We start from the raw sequence: 24,737 nt of genomic DNA on the forward strand, positions 1-24,737 counted from the left end.
AATTGGAGGACATCCGGCAGGACATCAACTGGGCCCTGCCTTTTTTCAGGCAGCAACATCTTCCACTCAACCCACACCATTTGACAGTTCCCCATTGCCCCTGGCACCCAGCCCTCCGGTACCAGGAACTAAATATCCTTGTCCATTCCGCCAGCGGCCACTGCCTGCTTAACCCGAGGCAGGTGAAAGCGCCTCACGCAGAGTTTGGAACCTCCGGGGGCGTGGCGTGGCGTGGCGTGGCGTGGCGTGACGTAGCGTAGCGTTGGGGAAACTTGGGCCTGCGGATTGGGGGACCGGAAAGGGAGGGGTGGGCCGCAGGCGCTGGACGTGACGTAAGCCGGAAGCGACTTTCCGCCGAGAAATAGGGGCGCGTGTTTGGAAATTGATAGAAAAGATAAAGCGAGCGAGCTGCTGTCAGCCTGGCTTACTGGTCTGCTTCCGTTTCACCACAGATTCAGTTATTAAGCATTTTTTTCTTTTTTTGGTTCTTTGCAATGTGAGCGGCATTGGCTCAGTGATTTCCGTGAGCATCTCCACGAGAAAACATTGCTTCGATGAGGTGCGGTGGAAGCCAGGCAGCCGCTTCTAATCGGCTAGGCTTGAGAAAGCGTGTACCTCTGCCTTTCCGAAATTAACTCAGCGTGATCGGCAGGATTTTCCGGAGCATCTGGTGTCAAGACACTCGTCACTATTAATTCGGAAAGAAAACACCGTTTTCCAGCATTTCTCTTGGTGGAGAACTAAACAACAGGAAAAATGTCTATTTTCCCTAAGATATCTTTGAGACCCGAGGTTGAAAACTATCTTAAGGAGAGCTTTGTGAATAAGGAGGTAGGTCAGGTAAAGATGTTAGATGATGTTTTGCAAAAACTCAAATATTCACACACTCTAGAGAAATAGAAAAAAGTGTAAAGGGAAATCTTGACAGCCATCGTTTCTTACTACTTGTCTATCAAGTGTAAAAATACCAATATGTTTCTACAGGTATTAAAGCTTACTGAGATTCAAAGTGAATAAGGTATATGTTTTAACATTTAGGAGTGGAAAAGAAGGGAAAAAATGCATGTGCCTGTCAAGCATGACACAAAGGGTTACAAGGATGAACAAGAAAAAGTCCTTGTCTTCAAGAACTCAAGTCGAATTTTAAAAGAGCGCTCGCTCTGGCACTCAGGTGAAAAGGATTCTGTAATTTTTTGAGTGCCTCTTAAATGCCAACAGTTGTGCTAGGTTATTTGCATCTTTACTCTTCACAATCTTTTTTTTTTTTTTTTTTTTTTTCGTAGAGGTTTGTTCCTATTTTAATAGATAAGAAAACTGTTAAAGGAATTGTGTAACTGACCCAAGTTGACACGGCTATCAAGTAACTATTGAAATCTGGAGGGAAAGGGTTCAGGTGTAACGAACAAAGGTACAGCTTTTGAATCTCAGGCACTTGATTTGCCTTCTAGTGCCTTGTAAATTACGTGGCTTAATCTCGATTTTTCTCTTCTGTGAAAAATTGAGAATGGTTAAAAATATCTTACCAGGTTGTTTTAGGATCTTAAACGTAAGTAAATACAAGTAGCATTATTTTGGCATGTAAGTCCTCAAAAAATGTTAATGTTGTTTGCTAAAGTCCCCAGTAAATGTTGCTTGTCTTTGATTGCAAAGCCTGCTGTCTATTCCACTTTACCATGCTGCCTCTGAACAACTTTGTTTTTTCCAAATCTTTACTTTTTTAGTCAAATTAAAAGTATTTTACCAGGTTGTTTTAGGATTTTAAACGTAAATGAAAACAACTAGCATTGTTTTGGCATGTAAGTCTTCAAAAAATGTTAATTTTGTTTGCTATTGGCAGTGCCTGCCACAGAAGTCCTCAGTAAATGTTGATTGTCTCCGATTGTAAAGCCTGTCCTCTCTTCCACTTTACCACTTTGCCGCCAAGCAAATTTTTTTTGAAATCCTTAGTTTTTTTTAGTCAGGTTAACACCACTTAAATGTTGCTCATTTTTGAATATGTTATTGAAGCCATGCCTTTTAGATTTGATTTCTGTGTTTCATTTCCAAAGATTATGTTGAGAAACTAGACTGTATGGAAAGATAAAATATATTCTGTTGATTTCAAGGAACTTAAAATATAAGGCACATATTAAGAGAAGTAGGGGCATTCTACAGTTTTTTCCAGCTGATTTTAAAATGGAGAACATTGTTTTATAAAGAATATCCAAACATCTTTCTTTTGACACTCCTTCTGCCTCAGAGCCTCATCAATGGTATGGTTTTACAAAATGGAAAGCTATGTCTTTGTGAAAAGTATTGAAGGGAAAGAATATTAAGTTTTATGCCTTTTTTTTTTTTTTTTGAAACAGGGTCTCGCTCTGTTGCCCAGGCTGGAGTGCAGTGACGTGATTACAGCTCACTGCTGCTTCGACCTCTGGGACTCAAGTGATCCTGTCACCTCAGCCTCCCGAGTAGCTGGGACCTCAGACAGGGGCCACCACTCTGGCTAATAATATTTGTATTGTTTGTAGAGATGGGGTTTCACCATGTTGCCCAGGCTGAAAGTTCAGCTTTGATAAGACTAAACCTTGAGAAAGTATGAATACTTTTAAGGCTAGTGGATGAGTAGGCTAACAAGTGGTTTGTGAAGATTTTGTAAAGCAGGGTTTAGTCAAATAGGGAAAAAAAAATATGTTATTTAAAAAGGTTCGGTTAATTACAAGGGAATATTGTTGTTTAAGTCTTTATACCGTCATATCTGACAGGTGTCTTTGCTACTCATCTTTTTTGGACAATATATATTTGTTACATTTAATAATACCGTATTAAAAAGCTGATGTCCTAGGGGAATCTTTGTATGACAGTGACTATATCAATGTTACTTACTCTTTAAATATTGGTGTTTTAAAAGGATACCACCCAGTTTGCTGTTGGAGATGATGTTAGCTAATTAGCAACATCTAGCTAACTTGGATATAATGTTAGCTCTACAGAGATACTGTAATGGTAATGCATTATAAATAGATTGAATTTTTGAATTTATGTGAGTAAATGTAGCAGATATTAATATTTGGAAAATGTGCATAATGCTTTGAAGTTTAGGCAATGTTTTTCTAAGCCCTTTATTTCAGGCATTTTCTTAGATGTTTATTACCACGTTTAAGCCCAAGAACCCTGTGAAGTATTACTATTTCCTTAGTGCTGTTAACATATAAACAATACAGCAAAATAGAATGGAGCTGAACAATTGCTAAGCGATGTTTCATTAGATGGAATTAATATATAAGCATGTTCTGCTGACTGTTTTTAATTCTCAGGAAATTTAAACATTAACTTCTTCTTTTTAGATTGTGACGGCTTTAGGTAAACAAGAAGCAGAAAGGAAGTTTGAAACTTTGTTAAAGCACCTGTCACATCCTCCGTCATTCACAACTGTCAGAGTGAATACACATTTAGCCTCAGTACAACATGTGAAAAATCTGTTACTTGATGAACTTCAGAAGGTTTGTGGAAATTTTCTGTCATTTGTACATAATTACATTTTTGCAGTCTGCCATGTTCTCCATTAAAATCTTATGAATGATAGAATACACTTCCAATTTTATAGATAAGGAGATTAAGGATCATGAATGGTAAATTCTTCAAAATTATCCTAGGTGGTAATGCTAGAACTTGAACCTAGTACTTCTGATTCTAAATTTATTCATTTTTGGTGACTAAATAGCTCTTAAACCCCTTTGGGCTGCATTAAACTGGGCCTCAGTAGCTTCATCATTAAAATACATGTGAAGAAGTCCAGTCTAACCTTAAAAACCTGTGGCTTTGTGATAAGTAGCATATAATGACCAGGAAAACAGATGGTATAGCTGAGATAAGCCCAGAGATAAGGAGGTACATAATAAGTACCTGTGAGATTATATTGTTAATTGACATAAAAAATAGATGTTCGACCAGGTGTGGTAGCTCACGCCTAGCACTTTGGGAGGCTGAAGTGGGTGGACTTCAGGCCAGGACTTTGGGACCAGCTTGGCCAGCATGGTGAAACCCTGTCTCTACTAAAAATACAAAAAAATTAGTCAGGCATGATGGCACATGCCTATGATCCCAGCTACTCAGGAGGCTGAGGCATGAGAATCCCTTGAACCCAGGAGGTGGAGGTTGCAGTGAGCCAAAATTGCGTGACTGCACTCCACCCTGGGTGATGGAATGAGACTCTGTCTCAAAGAAAAAAAAAAAAAAAAAAAAGATGCTGAGCGCCTTATGTTTCATAAAACCAGGAAATTACAACAAGATAATTAATCTGAATCTATTTTCAATGTAAAACAGCATGAGACTTTTTTTCATCCAAACAATAAAATAGTTTTGGCAAAATATTCCTCTTACAGATGAAAACAGTATTATAAAATGGCATTTATGACTTCTAAGAAGAAAAGTATTTGAGTTATCTGGTTTGTATTTTTTTGAGTTACCTTGTGTATACTTTTTTGCTTTTGAAAGCTTTGCCTTATGTGTTTCTTACACTGTACACTGAAATTTACCTCGGAGGAAATGTAGGATGTGGAAAAATAGATGCTGAGAGGTACCACATAAATTGCATATTGTAGTTATTCAGTGACTTGTAACATGTAACTGGTGGGCGTCAGCAGAGTCATTTCTGCCTTATTTGTATCTGAACTAAAAGCAAGAGGCAACCATCATTAAAGGGTTTCCATTTGTAAATCACAAGCTGTGTTTAGTTATTTGGGAAACTTCAGAAAATTATCACTGAGTCACTTATCCCCTTTTAAAAAATCTCTCTATTACATTTATGGACTCTTTGTCATACTCTCCTTAAGAACAATTCTATAAGTACCAAGTTGTAAATAGACGACCATGTCATGAGAAGAACCAGCTATGGCATCTCAGTGTATGACACCAAACCTTAGTATAATAATTAAATAACACTTTAAAAAAAGTAATCTGATTTTTATTGATAGTGATAATCTTATTGAGAGTAATCACAGGCATAAAACATAAGTAGTTGCCCTAAGCAACTAAAATCATTACTTTTCCATAGTCATGCGTATGTTTTCAGCTAACAAAAAGGAAACTGTTCTGAGGCCCGCTGGAAGTATCCATAACTCAGATCCAGATTTTTTTTTTTTTCTGAGAAGGAGTCTCACTCTGTTGCCCAGGCTATAGTGTGGTGGTGCGATCTTGGCTCACTGCAACCTCTCCTTCCTGTGTTCAAGCGATTCTCCTGCGTCAGCCTTCCAAGTAGCTGGGACTACAGACGCCCACCACATTTTCGTATTTTTAGTAGAGGTGAGGTTTCACCATATTGGCCAGGCTGGTCTCGAACTCCTGACCCGTGATCTGCCCACCTCGGCCTCCCAAAGTGCTGGGATTACAGGTGTGAGCCACTGCACCCGGCCTTTTTATTTTTTTTCGTAACAAATGATTTCCAGAACCTGGATATTTTAGTATTCTAGTCTGGATAAACAAGATCCCATGGGCTAGGATCAGTCACTCTGGGCTTTGGGCCCCTTTCCTTGAAGGTTAACATTGTACAGGGAAACATGGGTCAAAGTCACTAGACAGGAAACTAATGGTAAAGCAGTACCCAATTCTAGCAAGAAAGAGTACTTGGAGGAGGCTTTAGGCTGTAGATTTTCTTTCTCCTTTCATGTTGAAAAGTTCACGTGTCCTAAAGTAATGTTTGTTGATTTCTGTGGTATAAATACTCACCAGGTTCCTTGGTAGTTACACGCATGACCATGGAATTGGAAAGAGATGCATGCAGTGACTCTCCTGAGCTGGTGTGAGCTGGCTCCCATACCTGTACCTGCTTTCAGTGTGACAGTCTTCTGGTTCCCTTATGATAGAGAATACTGGAAATCCCGAACCTCTACCATAAACATTTCTTTTCCTCACCAAAACTGACGTGGATGCCAGTGTTAATTGTGTATATTAGGTAGTATTTATTAATAGTAATCTCAGTCTTTAACATCCTATTCAGAAATTTTTCTTAAAGGAATACTACATGTAATTCTATATTAAATAAAAGTTTTTAAAATAAATCACTTAAGGTAACCATGGTTTGTGTTTATAATGCCAAATAGTAAGCAAAATTGAGTCTTATAAAGAAGTCAGGATACTTCAGAATTAAAATAGAGAAAACACTGTTGTTTTGAGGTCTTTTGGATTTTTACAGTATCCCGTGGAATAAAGTGAAAGTGCCCCAGAGCTACTAGGGCTTCATGCTGTGGTAGATGATGATACTGAAAAGTTCCATAAGTTGAATTTGTAATCATGTTTATTTTTAACAGCAGTTTAACGGATTAAGTGTTCCTATTCTTCAACATCCAGACCTTCAGGATGTCTTACTTATTCCTGTTATTGGACCCAGGTTTGTAAGAACTTCATTTCCAAATTATATTCTTCTCAATAAAAGTTTGTCACAGGGAGCTTTTTAACTGTTCGGTGATAAGACTAAGTTTCCCCATTGTTAGCAACTTTCTATAGATAACAGGAATTCAAAAATTTAGAAATGCAGACTTTAGACTCTGTCATGGAAAATAATACAAAAGAAGACTAGGAATGGGCCCAACGACCTTGAGAATAATGTATTTTAGGTCCATTCAGTGCAGTGATGTTTTTCCCCCCCTCTTTCTGCGAAGTTTTATTTCATTTGTTTACTTGTATTTTCATATGAATTTTCAGTGCTAAATTAAAACCTTTTTTTTGAGCTGCAGCAAAAATATAGAGTAACCTATTTTCTACTTTCATAGTTGATATGTTTGTAAAATTTTATTTTTTGAGACAGTGTCTTGCTCTGTTACCCAGGCTGGAGTGCAGGGGCACAATGATTGCAGGCTTGAACTTGTGGGCTCAGGCAATTATACCACCTCAGCTTCTGAGTAACTGGGACTACAGGTGTGCACCACTGCACCTGGCTAATTTATTTTTTATTTTGTAGAAACAGTCTCACTATGTGGCTGGTATTGAACTCCTAGCCTTAAACAATGCTCCCACCTCAGCCTGCCAAAGTATTAGGATTACTAATGTGAGCCATTTCGCCCAGCCTGTAAAATTTTATTCATAATTCAACAATTATGTGTAATGCCATTTATGTTCTGCTCTTTTATGTATTTGGAAAGCATATGTTTGAAAATTGGAAAATAGGTTTTTGGGCTGGATCCAGTGGCTTACTTACGCCTGTTATCCCAGCACTTTGGGAGGCTGAGGTAGGAGGATCCCTTGACCCCAGGGTTGGAGACCAGTCTGGGCAACATGGCAAAACTCCATCTCTACTTTAAGAAATTACAAAACTTAGCTACAGGTGGTGTGCACCTGTAGTCATAGGTATTCAGGAGGCTGAAGTGGGAGGATTGTTTGAGCCTGGGAGGTGGAGGTTACAGTGAGTCATGATTGTGCCACTGCAATCCAGCCTGGGAGACAGAGTGGGACCTTGTCTTAAAAAAAAAAAAAAAAAGGAAAAATAAGTTTTCATAGTATAATGATTATAATGGAATTTTATTCCTATGGAGCGTTTTAAAGTTCCTAATTATGGTCTAAAATCTTTTTAAACTCCTAAGAGTTATGATAAATATAGAAATGCTTTTGTTAAAACTTTAATTGAGTGGACAGCAATAGAGCAGTGGTTTAATAAACTATGATTTGTCCATGCAATGGGATAGTATATGGCCTTTAATATGGGAGAATTATACATACCAATCAGAGAAGATGTTTATGATCAGTTGTTAAATATCAAAAACAAATTGCCATACTTGGGATAATTACTTTTTTTGCAATTAAAAAAAGTATACAACTATGCCTTTATGTATATTTATATACAGTTAAAAAAAAGTCTGGCACCTGTAACATACCCAGCTTTTAATAGTGGTTGACTCTGAGGAAGTTAGATTGAGAGAGAGGGGAAAAATAAAAGGAAATTTTTATGTGTAATATTTTCGTTTTATTTTTTACTGTAAGAATGTATTTTTGCAATTAAAGTTGATTTGTATAGGCTTCTCATTCTATTTAGTTTAATTTTTAAAGTTTTTCATCTTCTATTCAGTTTTTTAAAGGTGAAATTTACATACAGTGAAACAAAGAGATCTTAAATGTATAGTTTGTTGAGTTTTGACAACTATATACAACTGTGCAGCCAAGACACACCCCAGTCAAGACAGAGCATTTCCATTATCCCAGAAACATCTCTTGTACTCGGCTACCCTACCAGGAAATTGCTCTTCTTATTTCTGTCATCTTGTAGTTTTGGACCAGTTAGTTGCTAGTATAATAGACCATAATCACAGATCTTTGGAGGTTACTACACTCCTTATGAGGATGCAAAATTGTACTTATTTAGGTTCAAACTTTGGACATTTCTTACTCTGTAAAACACCTCTTCTTTATTCTTTAGTTTTGTTTAGTTTCTTAAAGATAGAGTTCAATTAGGTTTTTCTTTATAGAAGCAAGTAAAAATTAGAGTTGTACATAAATATAAAAGTAATCATCTGTTACATCTCCTGTCCCATCTCCCAGTTTTGTTTCTCTGAGCATCATATTTGATTTTTTCTAGACCGTCTCTATGCTTATATCTGCATACATGAATGCACATGTACAGTCATTTGTACTCATTTTTAGAAAATAGAGAAGATTATAATGTTCTGCAATTTGTTTTTGTGTTTACTTAAAAATATATAATGGATATTGTTCTACGATTATGTAACATTTCATTCTTTTTAATGGCTGCATAAACAGTATATTTTATCATTTAGCTCAGTTTTAATTTTTCTATCCTCCATTGATAGACATTTAGTTTTTTCCTGTTTTTCATTATTACCTGGTAATAATAATAATAAGTGTTGGAGTGAGTATTTGTGGACTTGCATAAGCATGTCTGCATAACAAAGTGGATATGACACAGAATAACCAGTTCAAAGGTCTGTGCTTATTTTAGTTGGAGACATATTACCAGATTACTCTTTACAAAGTTTTACCAGTTAATGTTTCAGCAGTATATGAGAGATTTTGATGCTTGCATTCTTGCCAATACGGGCTATTTTAGGTCTCTAAAATATTTGGATGATTTAACTTTAATTATTTTCAGTACTTACTTTTATGTGACCTTAGTCATCCTTTCATTCTGTTCTTTGTAGTGATCTCGGCTACTCATCAGAACATGAGTGAATGTATAAATACAAATGGTGAGCTATTGCAGGGAAGCCTGAAAAAATTATTTAGAATTGTAAATTCACATACCTACCTTTCATTCCTAAAATGAATAAGTCAATTCCTTTTTGTTTGTTTAACTCCTGATTTTTATTAAGTATCTTTTTATTATTTATTTTTCATTTATTTATTTTTTTGAGTCGGAGTTTCACTGTTGTTGCCCAGGCTGGAGTGCAATGGCACGATCTCAGCTCACCACAACCTTCGCCTCCCGGATTCAAGCGATTCTCCTGCCTCAGCCTCCTTAGTAGCTGGGATTACAGGCATGTGCCACCATGCCAAGCTAATTTTATATTTTTAGTAGAGATGGGGTTTCTCCATGTTGGTCAGGCTGGTCTTGAACTCCTGACCTCAGGTGATCTGCCCGCCTCCGCCTCCCAACGTGCTGGGATTACATGCTTCAGCCATCATGCCTGGCAAGTATCTTTTTTACAGATTTTTTTGTTTTTATGTTTTTGAGATGGAGTCTCAGTCTGTTGCCCAGGCTGGAGTGCAGTGATGTGACCTTGGTTCACTGAAACCTCAGCCTCCCAGGTTCAAGCAGTTCTCCTGCTTCAGCCTCCTGAGTAGCTGTGGCTACAGGCGCGTGCCACCACACCTGGCTTAATTTTTGTATTTTTAGTAGAGACTGTGTTTCATCATATTGGCCAGGCTGGTTTTGAACTTCTGACTTCATGATCTGCCTGCCCCACCCTCCCAAAGTGCTGGGATTACAGGCATGAGCCACCGTGCCCAGCCTATTAAGTCTCTTGAACTTTCCATTATGACAAATGAGGAGGTTCCTGGAGTTAAATTTTCCCAAAAATTCCTACCAGCTAATTTGTATTTACTGTTGTTTCTCTGTTTTTTTTTTTTTTTTTGAGATGAGGTCTTGCCGTGTTGTCTAGGCTGGTCTGGAACTCCTGAGCTCAAGTGATCCACCCTCCTCAGCCTCTCAAAGTGCTAGGATTACAAGTACCACCCACCATGCCTGGCCAGTTTTTTTTTTGTTTGTTTGTTTGTTTGTTTTAACATTGTCAAGCTTTATAACATTGTTATTTCCCAAGTATCATTCACATGAATGCAGTGCTTGCTTTCAGTCCTTATGTCACAGTTTATTTCTCATTTCTTTATTAATGTCTTTGTTGGTGAGTACAGTCACTTAGCAGATCTCCTGCACCCTCTGCCCTTTCCCAGAGTGTGCCTCTTATGTACTGCATTACTTTCTTGGTTGAGAATGTCTGCCTGTTGCCTTTATATTTATACAACAAGTTGGCTGAGTCTGGTTGTTCCAGGCCACCTAGTATTTCCCTTAGCACTTTGTAGACATTGTTTTTATAACCTGTGGTATCAAATGTTACTGTGAAGAGATCTAAGACCCACCAAAAACTTTTCCTCTTTCTAACAGTACCTTGTCTTCTGCTTGGAGATCTGAGGAATTCTTACTTACTGAACTTTAGACATTTGGCCAGTGTAATGCTTGGTTTTGATTATTTCCTCTTAGTTCTTTCTTCTTCTTTTTTTTTGTTTTGAGACAGAGGCTCACTCTGTCGCCCAGGCTGGAGTGCAGTGGCACGATCTTGGCTCACAGCAACCTCTGCCTCCTGGGTTCAAGTGATTCTCCTGCCTCACGCTCCTGAGTAGTTGAGATTACAGGTGCCCGCCACCACACCCAGCTAATTTTTTGTATTTTTGGTAGAGACGGGATTTCCCCATGTTGGACAGGCTGGTCTCAAACTTATGACCTCAGGTGATCCATCCGCCTCAGCTTCCCAAAGTGCCGGGATTACAGGCGTGAGCCACCTCACTGGGCCAACTTTGGCCATTTCTTATTCTTAAACATTTCTTAAACACCTCTGCTTTATTCTTTAGTTTTATTTAGTTTTCCTAAAGATAGTTCAGTTAGGTTTTTCTTTATAGAAGCAAGTGAAAACTAGAGTTGTACATAAATGTAAAAGTAATCATCCATTACATCTCCTGTCCCACCTCCCAATTTTGTTTCTCTGAGCATCAAATTTGATTTTTTCTGGACTGTCTCTGTGCTTACATCTGCATACATGAATGCACATGTACCATCATTTGTACTCATTTTTAGAAAATAGAAAAGATTATAATGTTCTGCAATTTGCTTTTGTGTTCACTTAAAAATATATGACAGATACCATCTCATGATTATATAACACTTTCGTTTTTTAATGGCTACATAAACAGTATATTTTATCATTTAGCTCAGTTTAAATTTTCTATCCTCCATTGATAGACATTTAGTTTTTTCCTGTTTTTCATAATTACCAGAAGTGTTGGAGTGAGTATTTGTGGACTTGCGTAAGCATGTCTGCAGAACAAATATATCATGTTATGAACACAGAATGACCAGATATGACACAGATGTAACACAGATATGACACAGCATAGCCAGTTCGAAGGTCTGTGCTTATTTTAGTTGGAGACATACTACCAGATTACCCTCTACAAAGTTTTACCAGTTTATGTTTCAGCAGTATATGAGAGATTTTGATGCTTTCTTCATGCCAATACTGGCCATTTTAGGTCTCTAAGATATATGGATGATTTAACTTTAAATTATTTTCAATACTTACTTTTACATGACTTTAATCATCCTTTCATTCTGTTCTTTGTAGTGATCTAGGCTACCAGAACATGAGTGAATGTATAAAATACAAATGGTGAGCTATTGCAGGGAAGCTTGAAAAAATCATTTAGGATTATAAATTCACATACCTACCTTTCACTCCTAAAAAGAGGCCAGGCGTGGTGTCTCACGCCTGTAATCCCAGCACTTTGGGAGGCCAAGGTGGGTGGATCACCTGAGGTCAGGAGTTCGAGACCAGCCTGAGAAACATGGTGAAACCCTGTCTATACTAAAAATACAAAAATTAGCTGGGTGTGGTGGCGCATGCCTATAATCCCAGCTACTTGGGAGGCTGAGAAAGGAGACTCGCTTAAACCTAGGAGGTGGAGGTTGTAGTGAGCCGAGATCGCGCATTGCAGTCGAGCCTTGATGACAAGACTGAAACTACATCTCAAAAAAAAAGTCAATTCCTTTTTTTTTTTAACTCCTGATTTTTATTAAGTATATATTTTTAAATTATTTTTATTTTTTTGAGATGGACTCTCGGTCTGTCGCCTAGGCTGGAGTGCAGTGATACGAGCTTGGTTCATCGCAGCTTCCGCCTCCCAGGTTCAAACACTTCTCCTGCCTCAGCCTCCCAAGTAGCTGGGACTACAGGCATGTGCTACCACACCCTACTAATTTTTGTATTTTTAGTAGAGATGGGGTTTCACCATATTGGCCAGGCTGGTCTCAAACTCCTGACTTTGTAGTCTGCCTGCCTCTACCTCCCAAAGTGCTGGGATTACAGGCGTGAGCCACTATGCCTGGCCCATTAAGTCTCTTTTGACTTTCCATTTTGAGAAATGAGGAGGTTCCTGGAGTTAAATTTTCCCCAAAATTCCTAACAGCTAGTTTGTATTTACTGCTTTTTGTTTTGTTTTGTTTTGTTTTTGAGATGGGGTCTCTCTGTTGCCCAGGCTGGTCTCGAATTGAGCTCAAGTGTTCCACCCTCCTCGGCCTCCCAAAGTGCTGGAATTACAAGCACAAGCCACCATGCCCAGCCAGTTTTTTTTTTTTTTTTTTTTTTTTTTTTTTTTTTTAACATTGTCAGGGTTTATAACATTGTTATTTCCCAAATATCATTCACATGGATGCAGTGCTTGCTTTCAGTCCTTATGGCACAGTTTCTCATTTCTTTATCTTTATTAATGTCTTTGTTGGTGAGTACAGTCACTTAGCAGATCTCTCGCATCCCCTGCTCTTTCCCGAAGTGTGCCTCTTATGTACTGTGTTACTTTCTTGCTTGAGAATGTCTGCCTGTTGCCTTTATGTTTATACAAGTTGGCTGAGTCTGGTTGTTCCAGGCCACCTAGTGTTTGTTTCCCTTAGCACTTTGTAGACATTGTTTTTATAACCTGTGGTATCAAATGTTACTGTGAAGAAATCTAAGACCCACCAAAAACTTTTCCTCCTTGTAAAAGTACCTTGTCTTGTGCCTGGAGATCTGTGGAATTCTTACTTATTGAACTTTAGACATTTGGCCAGTGTAATGCTTGATTTTGATTATTTCCTCTTAGTTCTTCTTCTCCTTTTTTTTTTGTTTTTTAAAACAAAACCCCCCCCTGGGCACCAAGCCCAATAAAACCCCTGGGCACCAAGTCTCTGATGAGCTTTTTTTTGTTTTAAAAAAAACAACAAAAAAAAACAGAGTGTCACTCTGTCGCCCGGCTGGAGTGCAGTGGCACAACATCGGCTCACTGCAACCTCCGCATCCTGGGTTCAAGTGATTCTCCTGCCTCAGCCTCCCGAGTAGCTGGGATTACAGGTGCCCGCAACCATACCCGGCTGATTTTTGTATTTTTAGTAGAGACGGAGTTTCACCATGTTGGCCAGGCTGGTCTTTGAACTCCTGAACTCAGGTGATCCACCCACCTCGGCCTCCCAAAGTCCTGGGATTACATGTGTGAGCCACCACACTCAGCCTGTTTCCTCTCAGCTTTTGATGAGCCACAGTGTAGCTTTTCAGTTATAGGTCTTCCATTATTTCTTTGAATATTTTTCTCTTACGTTTTCTGTATTCTCTGTTATGAAGACAGCAGGACTTTGTGTGCTGCGTTTCTAGCACAGATATTCCCTGCATCAGGAATTCCCAAGACAGTGATTGGCTAGGACTCACAGAACCTAGCATACAGACACACTAATGGCTAAGGTTTATTACATGAAAGCATACAAAAGCAAAACCAGCAAGGGAAAAGAAGCATGGGGCAAAGTTTGGAAGAAACCAGACACAGGCTTTCTCAGTGAAGTCCCATAGGACGTGCTTAATTCCTCCAGCACCTAATTGTGACATGTGAAATAGTCGCCTAGCAGAAAAGCTCATCAGAGACTTGGTGCCCAAGGGTTTTATTGGGCTGGTCCCATAGGCACCCTCTGCCTAGCATGTACCAAATCCCAGACTCCCAAAAGGAAAGCAGGTGCTCCAAATAAGCATGCGTTTGTACCTTTCTTGTACAGAGTTTAGGAATTGTGAGCCACTCTCATTGATCATTAGGGAAGGTTTTATGTCACCGCTGGGAACTGTTTCTCATTCCACTTTCTAGCTGCTTAGCTAGCCAAGACCCAGCCTCTCAAGCAAGCCTTTCTAAGAACCGCAGTCTCAAGCCTTGTTACTGTAACTTTTTTTTTTTCTGTTAACACATTCTTGAACTCCATTCACTGATCTTTTTCTTTTGCATTCGTTCTTTTTTGTTTGTTTGTTTTTGTTTTTGAGACGGATTATTGCTCTGTCTCCCAGGCTAGAGTGCAGTGGCGCAAGCTCACTGCAAGCTCTGCCTCCCAGGTTCAGGCCATTCTTCTGCCTCAGCCTCCCTAGTAGCTGAGACTATGGGTGCCTGCCACCAAACCGGCTAATTTTTTTTGTAATTTTTTTAGTAGAGACGAGGTTTCACCATGTTAGCCAGGCTGGTCTTTGAACTCCTGAATTCAGGTGATCCACCCTCCTGGGCCTCCCAAAGTGCTGGGATTATAGGCGTGAGCCACCGCGCCCAGTCCGTTCCTTCTTAAGCCTGTCTTGGTCACGGGCTCTGTTTAAAAGTGGGTGTCTTGTCAATAGTATAGGAGATAAGTTTTATCTTGTCTATGCTTTGCTTTTCTTATCTCTAAAATGGGGATTCAAAATCCTATCTAGTCATAGGGATGTATTACCTCTCTCTGCTTCTAAATCTTTATTCAGAGGTTTTATTGTTCTTTATTTTCTCAGCTGCTAGTTTACTTTGCCTTTGTTCTTTTATCCCTCTTTTTTTTTTTTTTTTGAGACGGAGTCTCGCTCTGTCGCCCCGGCTGGAGTGCAGTGGCCGGATCTCAGCTCACTGCAAGCTCCGCCTCCTGGGTTCACGCCATTCTCCTGCCTCAGCCTCCCGAGTAGCTGGGATTACAGGCGCCTGCCACCTCGCCCGGCTAGTTTTTTGTATTTTTTTTTAGTAGAGACGGAGTTTCACCGTGTTAGCCAGGATGGTCTCGATCTCCTGACCTCGTGATCCGCCCGTCTCGGCCTCCCAAAGTGCTGGAATTACAGGCTTGAGCCACCGCGCCCGGCCTTATCCCTTTTTTAAGGTTTTTCCTTTAATTGCTCTGAAAATACAGAGGTACTTGAAATAGTTTTCCTTTTGTTTGGTTTACATTTTTAAAATCTACCTTCTGCCTACTAAGGCTTTTTGTGTATGTGTGTGCCACCAATGAATGCAGAATGAATTCTTTCTGCTTATCATGATTGAATGGAAACAGTTACAACCTCGTTTGCAGTTTGCTCAGTGATGATCCAGAATGGGGGAAACAGCATGCCTATGAGACTAATCGGATATGTTTTCTCAGAAGTACTGCAGATCTTCTCTGCTGGCTCATCTCTAGTGCTGGTGAGCAGAGCGGAGGCTGTCTGTGAAGGTACCTTTTTTTCTAGGGGGCGGGGAAGGCTTTCTTTTTTGTTTAATCTCTGCTTAGTTAACTTAAGTCAGGAGCAACAAAGTTGGTTGCTATTTCTTTTCTCTTTCTTGGGTTGCTTTTAGGCAGTTGATCCGGGTTTGCTAAAGAAAATAACAGATTGTCTGGTTATGCCATTTTTGACAATCCATTTCTTCTTTCAGACTTGTCTCCTCTGAACAGGACACTGACAAGACATTCCTAGATTCTGATTATTTTCCACCAAGCGTTATGGTCCTGCTCCTAAGTAATAAAAGTTTGATTAGGCCCCCAGGAGCCTCTCCTTTTCAGAGACTCTACACCCTGCTGAGAAACTAGGTTTGGCTCAAATTTCACTATCAGCCAATTATTTCTCATCATTGGGATTGTAGCTGTTTCTTAGTTTTATTGCAAATGGAATTTTCTCCTCAAGTTTTTATTCTTTTTCCCCTCTTTTCATTTCCATGGGATTTAGAAAAACGAGTTTTCTTCCTTTGATTTTTTAGTAGAACCTCAATATCACAGTTATTTAAAATATAAATGCATCAGTTAAAGTTTATATACAGTAAACAATTTTAAAAGTAATGCATCACTGAATTACTGGTTTCTTCAGTTTGCTTAAAATGAGATTTAAAATAAAGTTTTGGTTTCTTCAGTTTACTTAAAATGATATTTCATGTGCTGGTGAAATATATTTTAATTTCTGGAGGAAGATTTTTGTCTGGTAAATTAATTACTTTAGGAGATAACTAAATGCCAGACTTCTCTCGATACAGGAGCCTTTAAAACATCTCAACCAGCGTTTTCTAAAGTCTACATTTGGATCAGTAGAAGTTCTTAGACCAAAAATCAATTTGTAATTTTAAGGAATTTCTGTATTCTCTCAATTAATGCTCCTTCCTTTTTGATAAAAGTCTCAAAATAGAATGCCAGAAAATTAATTTTCTTTTTTTCTGTCACAATTGAATACGTAATTCAGCAGCATAAATCTCTTGAAATCCAAATGAGACTGGATTCGTCTTATCTTTCAACCTTCTTGATTTCCATCCTTTTTCCCCCCACCCAGGAGGGAGTCTTGCTCTTGTTGCCCAGGCTAGAGTGCAAAGGCATGATACCCCCTCACTGCAACCTCCACCTCCGTGTTCAAGCGATTATCCTGCCTTAGCCTCCTGAGTAGCTGGAATTACAGGTGCCTGCCACCACGCTGAGCTAATTTTTGTATTTTTAGTAGAGACAGAGTTTGACCATGTTGGCCAGGCTGGTCTTGAACTCCTGACCTCAGGTAATCTGCCTGCCTCGGCCTCCTAAAGTGCTGGGATTACAGGTGTGATCCACTGTGCCCCGCTGATTTCCATGTTTTGTAGTTGCCATGTAACGCATGTCAGTACTGTCTTAGATTGTTTCTCACGGTTCTGGAGGCTGGAAATCCAAGACAGGTGCCAGTATGCTTGGGTTCTGGTGAGGGCCCTCTTCTGGGATGCAGATAGCTGACTTCTCATTGTATTCTTACATGCCAGAAAGAAAGTGGGTAGCTGTTTGATCTCTTATAAAGGCACTGATCCCATTTATGAGCATTCTACCCTCATAACTAATTACCCCCCAAACACATCTCCAAATACCATCACATTGAATTCGGGTTTCAGCATGTGAATTTTGGGGACACAAACATTCCATCCATAACAAGCACTTTAAGATATATATATATATGGTTATTGCAATAGAATATTGAAAAAATGCTGTTGCACAGAAACTACTGATTAAGTAAAGGTGGCAGTCCTGCTGCACTGCAAGGAAGTATTTGGCATATGCAGCAATATCATGTGTTGTTTCAGTTTCATCCATCACCTTCCATTTGGTGTAGGGTTGTTAGTATGTGTAGGGTTGTGAATGTGTGCAGTTAAAATACCACATTAATAAAAATATATGCTTTTAGATTCCTTAACAGGACATTCCCATAATCTGTTTTTAATTCCTTAGCAACTTCATTTTTTAGCTATTCTAATACTTTTCTCTTAATCTAGGTGTATTTATAGTTGTTTTCTCTAACCTGTATTACTAAACTATTGGAACGTCATCTTTCTTTAATGTTGTTGATGCACTCTATTTGGAAACATTTCAATAAAAATCAAGCTTTTAGCATGTTTTATGGCCCTGCACCAACTTTTACATTTCCTCTTTTATTTTCCTCGTGAAAACTCCCTTTCAGCAAAGCTGACTTAAATATTGATACTTGCATGTGACATACTATGTTTTTATGTTGTCAGTCCTGGTGTCGGTGGATCCCCAAAACCACTCCTTGGTTCTGTGATTCTCTAAGAGGACTTAGGGAATTCAGCACATAATTGTACTTACGGCTATGATTTGTTGCAGTGAAAGAATATGAAGCACAATCAGCAAAGGGAAAACGAAACACAAGCTTCCAGAGTGCTCTTCCAGTGGAGCCACACAGGACTCCCACAGGAAATCCTCCAGTGATGAGTTGTGACCACATAGACTCACTGCCAAGATTCCTATTCAGGGCTCATCATGTAGATTCCCACTGCCTGGTACATACCCAAATTCCAGATTTTCAGAAGGAAAGCTGGTATTTACCATAAATCATAGTTTGTTCAGTAATTCAGGCACAGTGAGCCACTCTTACCAATTAATAAGGAACCCTCCTGAAATCTCAGTTCCCAGAGGTCAGTCAAGGGCCAGCCTTATAAGCAGGCTTTTCAAAGATAACAGATCAGGCCTACTCTGTTAACTCTTTTTCTCCATAGTTCTCTGTTCCGGAATTCATCTTTTCCCCTCCCTGTTATTTTCATAAAATCTAACACCACAGATTTCACTTTCACAAAACATGTTTTTGAATTTGTGCTATATGTGAGATGTGTTGGTGTTACAAAGATGAATGAGACATAGTTCTGTAGTCTTAAGTCGGGAGACTTTGGTACAAGTCAAAGTGTTATGATAGCCACAGTGGAAGTGTAAATTAAATGCCATTGGAGCATAGAATAGGAAGGACTGAGTACAAAGAAACTGTTAAATATTTTCTGCAAGCAGGTATTATTTCATCTAATCCTTGAAGGTGAGGAGAAATTAGGCTGAAGGGCTGTTAAGGTGGGCAAGGTTGTGCTAGGCAGAGAGAAGGCATGAGGAAAGACATGAATGCATGAAAATATGGTGGCTCCTGATAAAAGTGATCTGGTTTGGCTGTTCGTTTTCAGAGTTGGGGGATGGGTGAAAGATGAAACTGAAGAAGTTGGGAGAGGCAGGTATGAAGTATGCATAATTTTTTTTTACTAAGGAATTTTTTTTTTCATAGACTTTAGAAGCTACAGAATTTTTATTTTCGGGCGCAGTGGCTCATGCCTGTAATCCCAGCACTTTGGGAGGCTGAGGCGGGCGGATAACGAGGTCAGGAGGTCGAGACCATCCTGGCTAACATGGTGAAACCCCTTTCTACTAAAAACACAAAAAATTAGCCAGGTGTGGTGGCGGGTGCCTGTAATCCCTGCTACCCAGGAGGCTGAGGCAGGAGAATGGTGTGAACCCGGGAGGCAGAGTTTGCAGTGAGCTGAGATGACGCCACTGCACTCTAGCCTGGGCGACAGCGCAAAACTGTCTCAAAAAAAAAAAAAAAAGATTTTTATTAGTAATGACTAGATGTGTATTTGTGTATTTTAGAAATATAATAGTGGTCGTAGTCTTCCAAACTGCTTAGAGATCATGACCCATTAGTAACTTGTGAAATCAATTTAATGTTTTCAATGAATATTTTAAAAAATAAATGGGATGTTTTATAATATATTGCATTGCATGTAGTAAAAATATTTAATGAAATGTGAGTGATACCACACACATACAGACATGTATGTGTAGCTTCTTATATCAAGTTCTCAAATGATGTAAGAACTTGAAATAAGTTCTTTTATCAGGCGTGTTTCTTATATCAACTTACAGTCAAAAGTTTCAGAAACTTTTTCGAAAGATGAATTGCAAACCTGGAGAAAAGTTGGGAAGGTATTTCAGAGTCTTTTAGCTTCAGTCATATGTATGGTGAATTAGATAACATGAAAATGTTTTCGCTACATACACCTAGGAGTGCTAAGTGAAAAAGAACATAGTAGGCCACAAAATGATGTAGTTGAGTGATTAAAAATGTAGTTGATATATTAGAGGTTAGAAATGCAGAATAATTGAAAAGAGAACAGCAATCATGTGAGCTAATATTGGGGGGTTGGAGGTATGGGAAAGGAGGTGGTCTGTCTTCTAAATTTAGGCTCTTTGGTTTTAAACAACAGAGTGTTAATAGTAAGGATGAGAAATACCCAGTAGTCAGTACAAGGCAGTAATGAAAAGTAGGACTTTCTTGCCTTAGGATATAGGTTGGAGAAAAACGTGTTACTGAGAATACACAGCCGTAAGTTCCCTCCCTCATAAAGGTCTGGAATGCAAATTGCTGCAACCTAAATTGTCTTGGAACTTGCAAACTGGGAAATTAACTATTTGATCCCAAGCCAATTCCTGGGTGCTTGGCAAAAACGAAGTAACATCACTCTGGAGCAGCACTCATTCAATCTAAGCCAAACACTTCGCATTGTTAAAAGCTACACTAGGAATCAAACCACGGTGAGAATCAGCATATATAATAAGCTGCAGGATTAGATTTCCCTCAGAGCTTTTAACAAATAGACCTCTCTGGCAGGGACTATGAAAATAGTTTTCTTCCAAGATCACATGAGATCGGGCATTTTCAGAGTGGTACGGCCGTAGACAAAACAGTTTTCTTAAAATGATTAAAAATGAAAGAATAAAACATAAAAGACCCTAAGGATAAAAAGGTAGAATTGAAAACAAATTTCTGGAAATAAAAATATCATCATTAAAATTAAAAACTCATACAATGAATTAAACAGTAGATTAGACCCAACTGATTAGAGAATTTTTGAATTAGGAGATGACCCTTAGGAAATTATCTAGAATGCAGCAGAGAGAAATTAAAAATATGAAAGTGAAATTGAGTCATGAAAAGAGCACTTTATATTTCCTTTTTTTTTTTTTTTTTGAGATGGAGTTTTGTTCCTGTTGCCCAGGCTGGAGTGCAGTGGCACCATCTTGGCTCACTGCAACCTGCGCCTCCTGAGTTCAAGTGATTCTCCTGCCTCAGCCTCCCAAGTAGCTGGGATTACAGGCAGGCACCACCATGCGTGGCTAATTTTGTATTTTAGTAGAAACGGTTTCTCTATGTTGGTCAGGCTGGTCTAGAACTCCCAACCTCAGGTGATCCACCAGCCTCTGCCTCCAAAAGTGCTGGGATTACAGGCATGAGCCACTACACTACACCTGACCAGCACTTTATATTTTTAATGAGTCCCAGGTATAGAGAATAGGAATAATGGGGGAAAGACAATAATCACAAATGTAATGACTTTGAATTTCTATCGTTGATGATAAATTTAATAAATGTGAGCTTGAAGCCAAAAGTAAAAGTAGGTTCATATCTACATACTTCAGAGTGAAACTGCAGAACACCAAAGACATAGAGAAAATCTGAAACCAATAGTAAAAGGCAGGAAGCTATTTCAGTAATCACAAAGAGATATGTGTCTAACATCAGGAGATAGGCCCACAAGACCTATCAGAACTAGAAGATAGCATGATTCCTAAATCAATCAATGTCAAGGCTTAGGAGGGCTTTAAGATGATGCTGAGTGTCTTAGTTTATTTTGTGCTGCTGTAACAATACCTGAGACTGGATAATTTATAAAGAACAGACATTTATTTTTTATAGTGTTGGAGGATGGGAAGTCCAAGATCAAGGCAGTTGCATCTGGTGAGGGCTCTCTTGCTGCATCCTTACATGGTAGAGGGCACAAGGGCAAGAGAGAGCAAACTCACTGTTGCAAGCCCTTTTTATTATAGCGTTAATTCATTCATGAGGGCAGAGTCCTCATGACCTAAACTGTTCCCAGTAGGCCTCACATTCCAACACTGTTGCACTAGGGATTAAGTTTCCAGCACATGAATACTGGGGGACACATCCAGACCGTAACACTGAGGCATCTAGTTTGGTTATCTGGGCAGATAATGATGCCTCATTCAAGATTGGAAACAGGATGAAAAGATTTGGGATCCTGCCAAGGAGTGGAAGAATGGATGAGGGAAAACTAACATTGTTTAGGACTTGCTGAGTTTGAAGTAACTGTGAGACATCTCTATATAGCTGTCCATAGGTAATTAGAAATATCAACTAAGAGTCTAGGCCGGGCATGGTAGCTTATGCTTATAATCCCAGCACTTTGGGAGGCTGAGGCTGGTGGATAACCTGAGGTCAAAAGTTCGAGACCAGCCTGGCCAACATGGTGAAACCCCGTCTCTACTAAAAATACAAGTTAGCCAGGTGTGGTGGCGGGCACCTGTAATCCCAGTTACTCAGGAGGTTGAGGCATGAGAATCGCTTGAACCCAGATGGCAGAAGTTACAGCAAGCCAGTATTGTGCCACTGCACTCCAGCCTGGGTGACAGAGCAAGACTTGGCTTCAAAAAAAAAAAAAATCTAGAAAGACTAAACATTAGAATTTGTGGATTGTTTTGTGAGTGATTACTGAAATCATGAGATTGCCAAGGGATAGAATGCAAGGTGAGCACAGATGGTCGCATGTTTTGGAAGCTGGCGGGGAGGGCCTCTAAGAAGTAGGCAGAGAATGAGCAATGAGAATGTTTGGGAGGGACCAGGAAGGAGTAGGTATAAAGCTGAAAAATTAGTAAGATTTGATGATTTGGCGATCATGGAATAGAAGACGGGATGCACTTAATTCCCCTAGCAATGAGTTGTGACAGCCATCCAAGGAAGCTTTTTAGAGACTCAGTGTTAAGGGTTTTTATTTAGGGCTGATCACATTCGGTCCCTGATCTTTGGAACCCTGAGTGTTAGAAGTAATACAGATTTTAGTGGTCTAAAAAATGAATAGAATGTGAGAAATTGGAAAAGACTCAAAAAGGTGGGGCAGCAAAGGAAGGAAAAAATGCTTATCTTCTTTTCCTGTCTTGTTGAAATTATTCATAATTTACCGTGCAACAATTTACCACTTAAGAAATGTTTTTGTAATTCCTTGTGTATTTTTCTATTTTAGTCTTTGAAGACAGAGAAAGTCTATTTTTCTTCTAATGCTATGAGAAACAGTAATGCTTGTTAAATGATTAAGCAATTTCTGGTGCCACTGTATTGCCTTCCACCAGATGGACCTCTTGATTTTTCCTTCCTCTCAAGTGCCCATCTCTGTGTTGCTGTTTTTTTCCTGTTTCCTCATTATGTATGCCTCTTTTTTCAGCTTTTTCTTATGTATTCAGGACAATTAAGACTAAAGAGGCTATTCGCGTTCAGACAGAGCATGGGAAAAATTGGTAGGCATTGGAGGTATGTTTACTATTAAACTTCTTGTGTCTTACATTTCTAGGAAGAATATTAAAAAACAGCAGTGTGAAGCCATTGTTGGAGCCCAGTGTGGCAATGCAGTTTTAAGAGGAGCCCATGTCTATGCCCCAGGAATTGTGTCAGCATCAAAGTGTAAGTATCATGTTTAGATTTGTCTTTAAGGTTCTCTAAAATTTATGTGCATTTTCAAATGGAAAATTTATTGATTTGTCACTAAGATGTATTCCAAATTTACCTTGGTCGGATATTTTTCCAGCTTTGCATTTAGGGTTTTATCCGATGAGGACTAACTAGTCATCATATAAGGTTTTCTGACAGTTTTTTTTTTCCTTCCAAATAAGGATATATTTGATGACGGTTGTTTTAGTGGATCATTACTGATGAATAGAGAGTACGTCAGTGAACTTCTGTTTTGTTTTCTTGACTGCATTGCCTTGAAACCTCAGAAAGCTGTCGTATCATTAGTGAGAGAACATCCAGAACCTGGAATCTGAACATTGGGATGAAACTTAGTATTCTTAATGTATTCACACAGTTGGCGACATACCTGTATTGCATATGCTTAGTAAGCTAGTCACTGTGGTTCAGTGGTACCTTATTGGACTTGAAATCAAGAAACATTTGCTTTGATCTGTAGAAAAGATATTCAGTATCTGGGCCTCAGTTATGGTATCCTTGAAATGAATGATTTGATTTGTATCAGAATTGGGCCAACTATTGCCTGCTGGCCAAATCTGGCCTATGTCTGTTTGTGTGTGGCCCATAAGCTAAGAATGGTTTTTTCATTTTTAAAATGCTGTGAAAAGATACATATATAAAGAAGAATATGCCGCAGAGACCTTATGTATTGACATCTGATCTACATTATTTTAACAGTTTTCTTAGCTCTAGCTAATAGGCTGTTCACTACTGTTGTCAGGTAATAGGCCAAATAAATTTATGATAGATTAGCTTTAAAAATGTTTTTTGGAAGTGGAATATAATTTCCCATCATAAATACCACTGGGAGTTGTTATAGAAAATACTGAAATGCCTACAAAAACTGGATTTAATCAGCCATGTAAAGCAACTCTGTACACTGTATACTGTAAAAGGTATTCTAAGTGTATACACACACATATATATGTGTGCATGTGTATGTGTATATATATATGAATGGCTTTATATGTTTATCATTAAAGTCTCTGCCTTAATTGTGCTGTCACAGCAAAATAGCAAAGAAATACAAACAGGGTTATGAGAAGATTTCTTTGAAGGATTTTAGGGTACATATTTGACGAATCCTTTTGAAGGAAACTTAGAACTTCGAGGTTTGAGCTGAGATGTCAAGATTTATAAGAACTCTTTTAAGACGTGGGGGAAATAATTTGGATCAGCTACAGATTTCCAGTTGAGGGCAGGATGTTTTGAAGCTGTTCTATTTCTTTGTTTTCACTGAAAAAGATTCTTCAGTGAGTTTTATTGTTAGGGAATATTTTAAAGTTAACGTCAGATTTTCTATTAAAGATTATATTGAGATAATGAGCCAGTTTGAACTGCTTCATGCCCACTATTGATGCCTCTAGAGATCGCCAGTGTAGCTCAAAGAATGTTCACAATTCTTCTGCCAAA

The 24,737-nt window shown here is 38.8% G+C and overlaps 1 protein-coding gene across 10 annotated transcripts in view; it reads left to right on the plus strand.

Moving 5' to 3' along the window:
* The first annotated feature begins 326 nt into the window (after positions 1 to 326).
* Positions 327 to 24,737, plus strand: part of LOC105488236 (NOP2/Sun RNA methyltransferase 6) — a 123,686-nt gene continuing 99,275 nt past the window's right edge. For 4 of the 10 annotated variants that reach the window (XM_071070420.1, XM_071070422.1, XM_071070421.1 and 1 more), the window contains exons 1-4: positions 328 to 831; positions 3,327 to 3,482; positions 6,288 to 6,367; positions 23,149 to 23,258. In XM_071070420.1, coding sequence (XP_070926521.1) covers positions 757 to 831; positions 3,327 to 3,482; positions 6,288 to 6,367; positions 23,149 to 23,258 — 421 coding nt within the window. In that variant the 5' untranslated portion in view covers positions 328 to 756. The other 6 variants (XM_011752126.3, XM_011752130.3, XM_011752127.3 and 3 more) reach the window with 6 other exon arrangements.

This window comes from Macaca nemestrina, chromosome 9, assembly GCF_043159975.1.
Source record: "Macaca nemestrina isolate mMacNem1 chromosome 9, mMacNem.hap1, whole genome shotgun sequence".
NCBI lineage: Eukaryota > Metazoa > Chordata > Mammalia > Primates > Cercopithecidae > Macaca > Macaca nemestrina.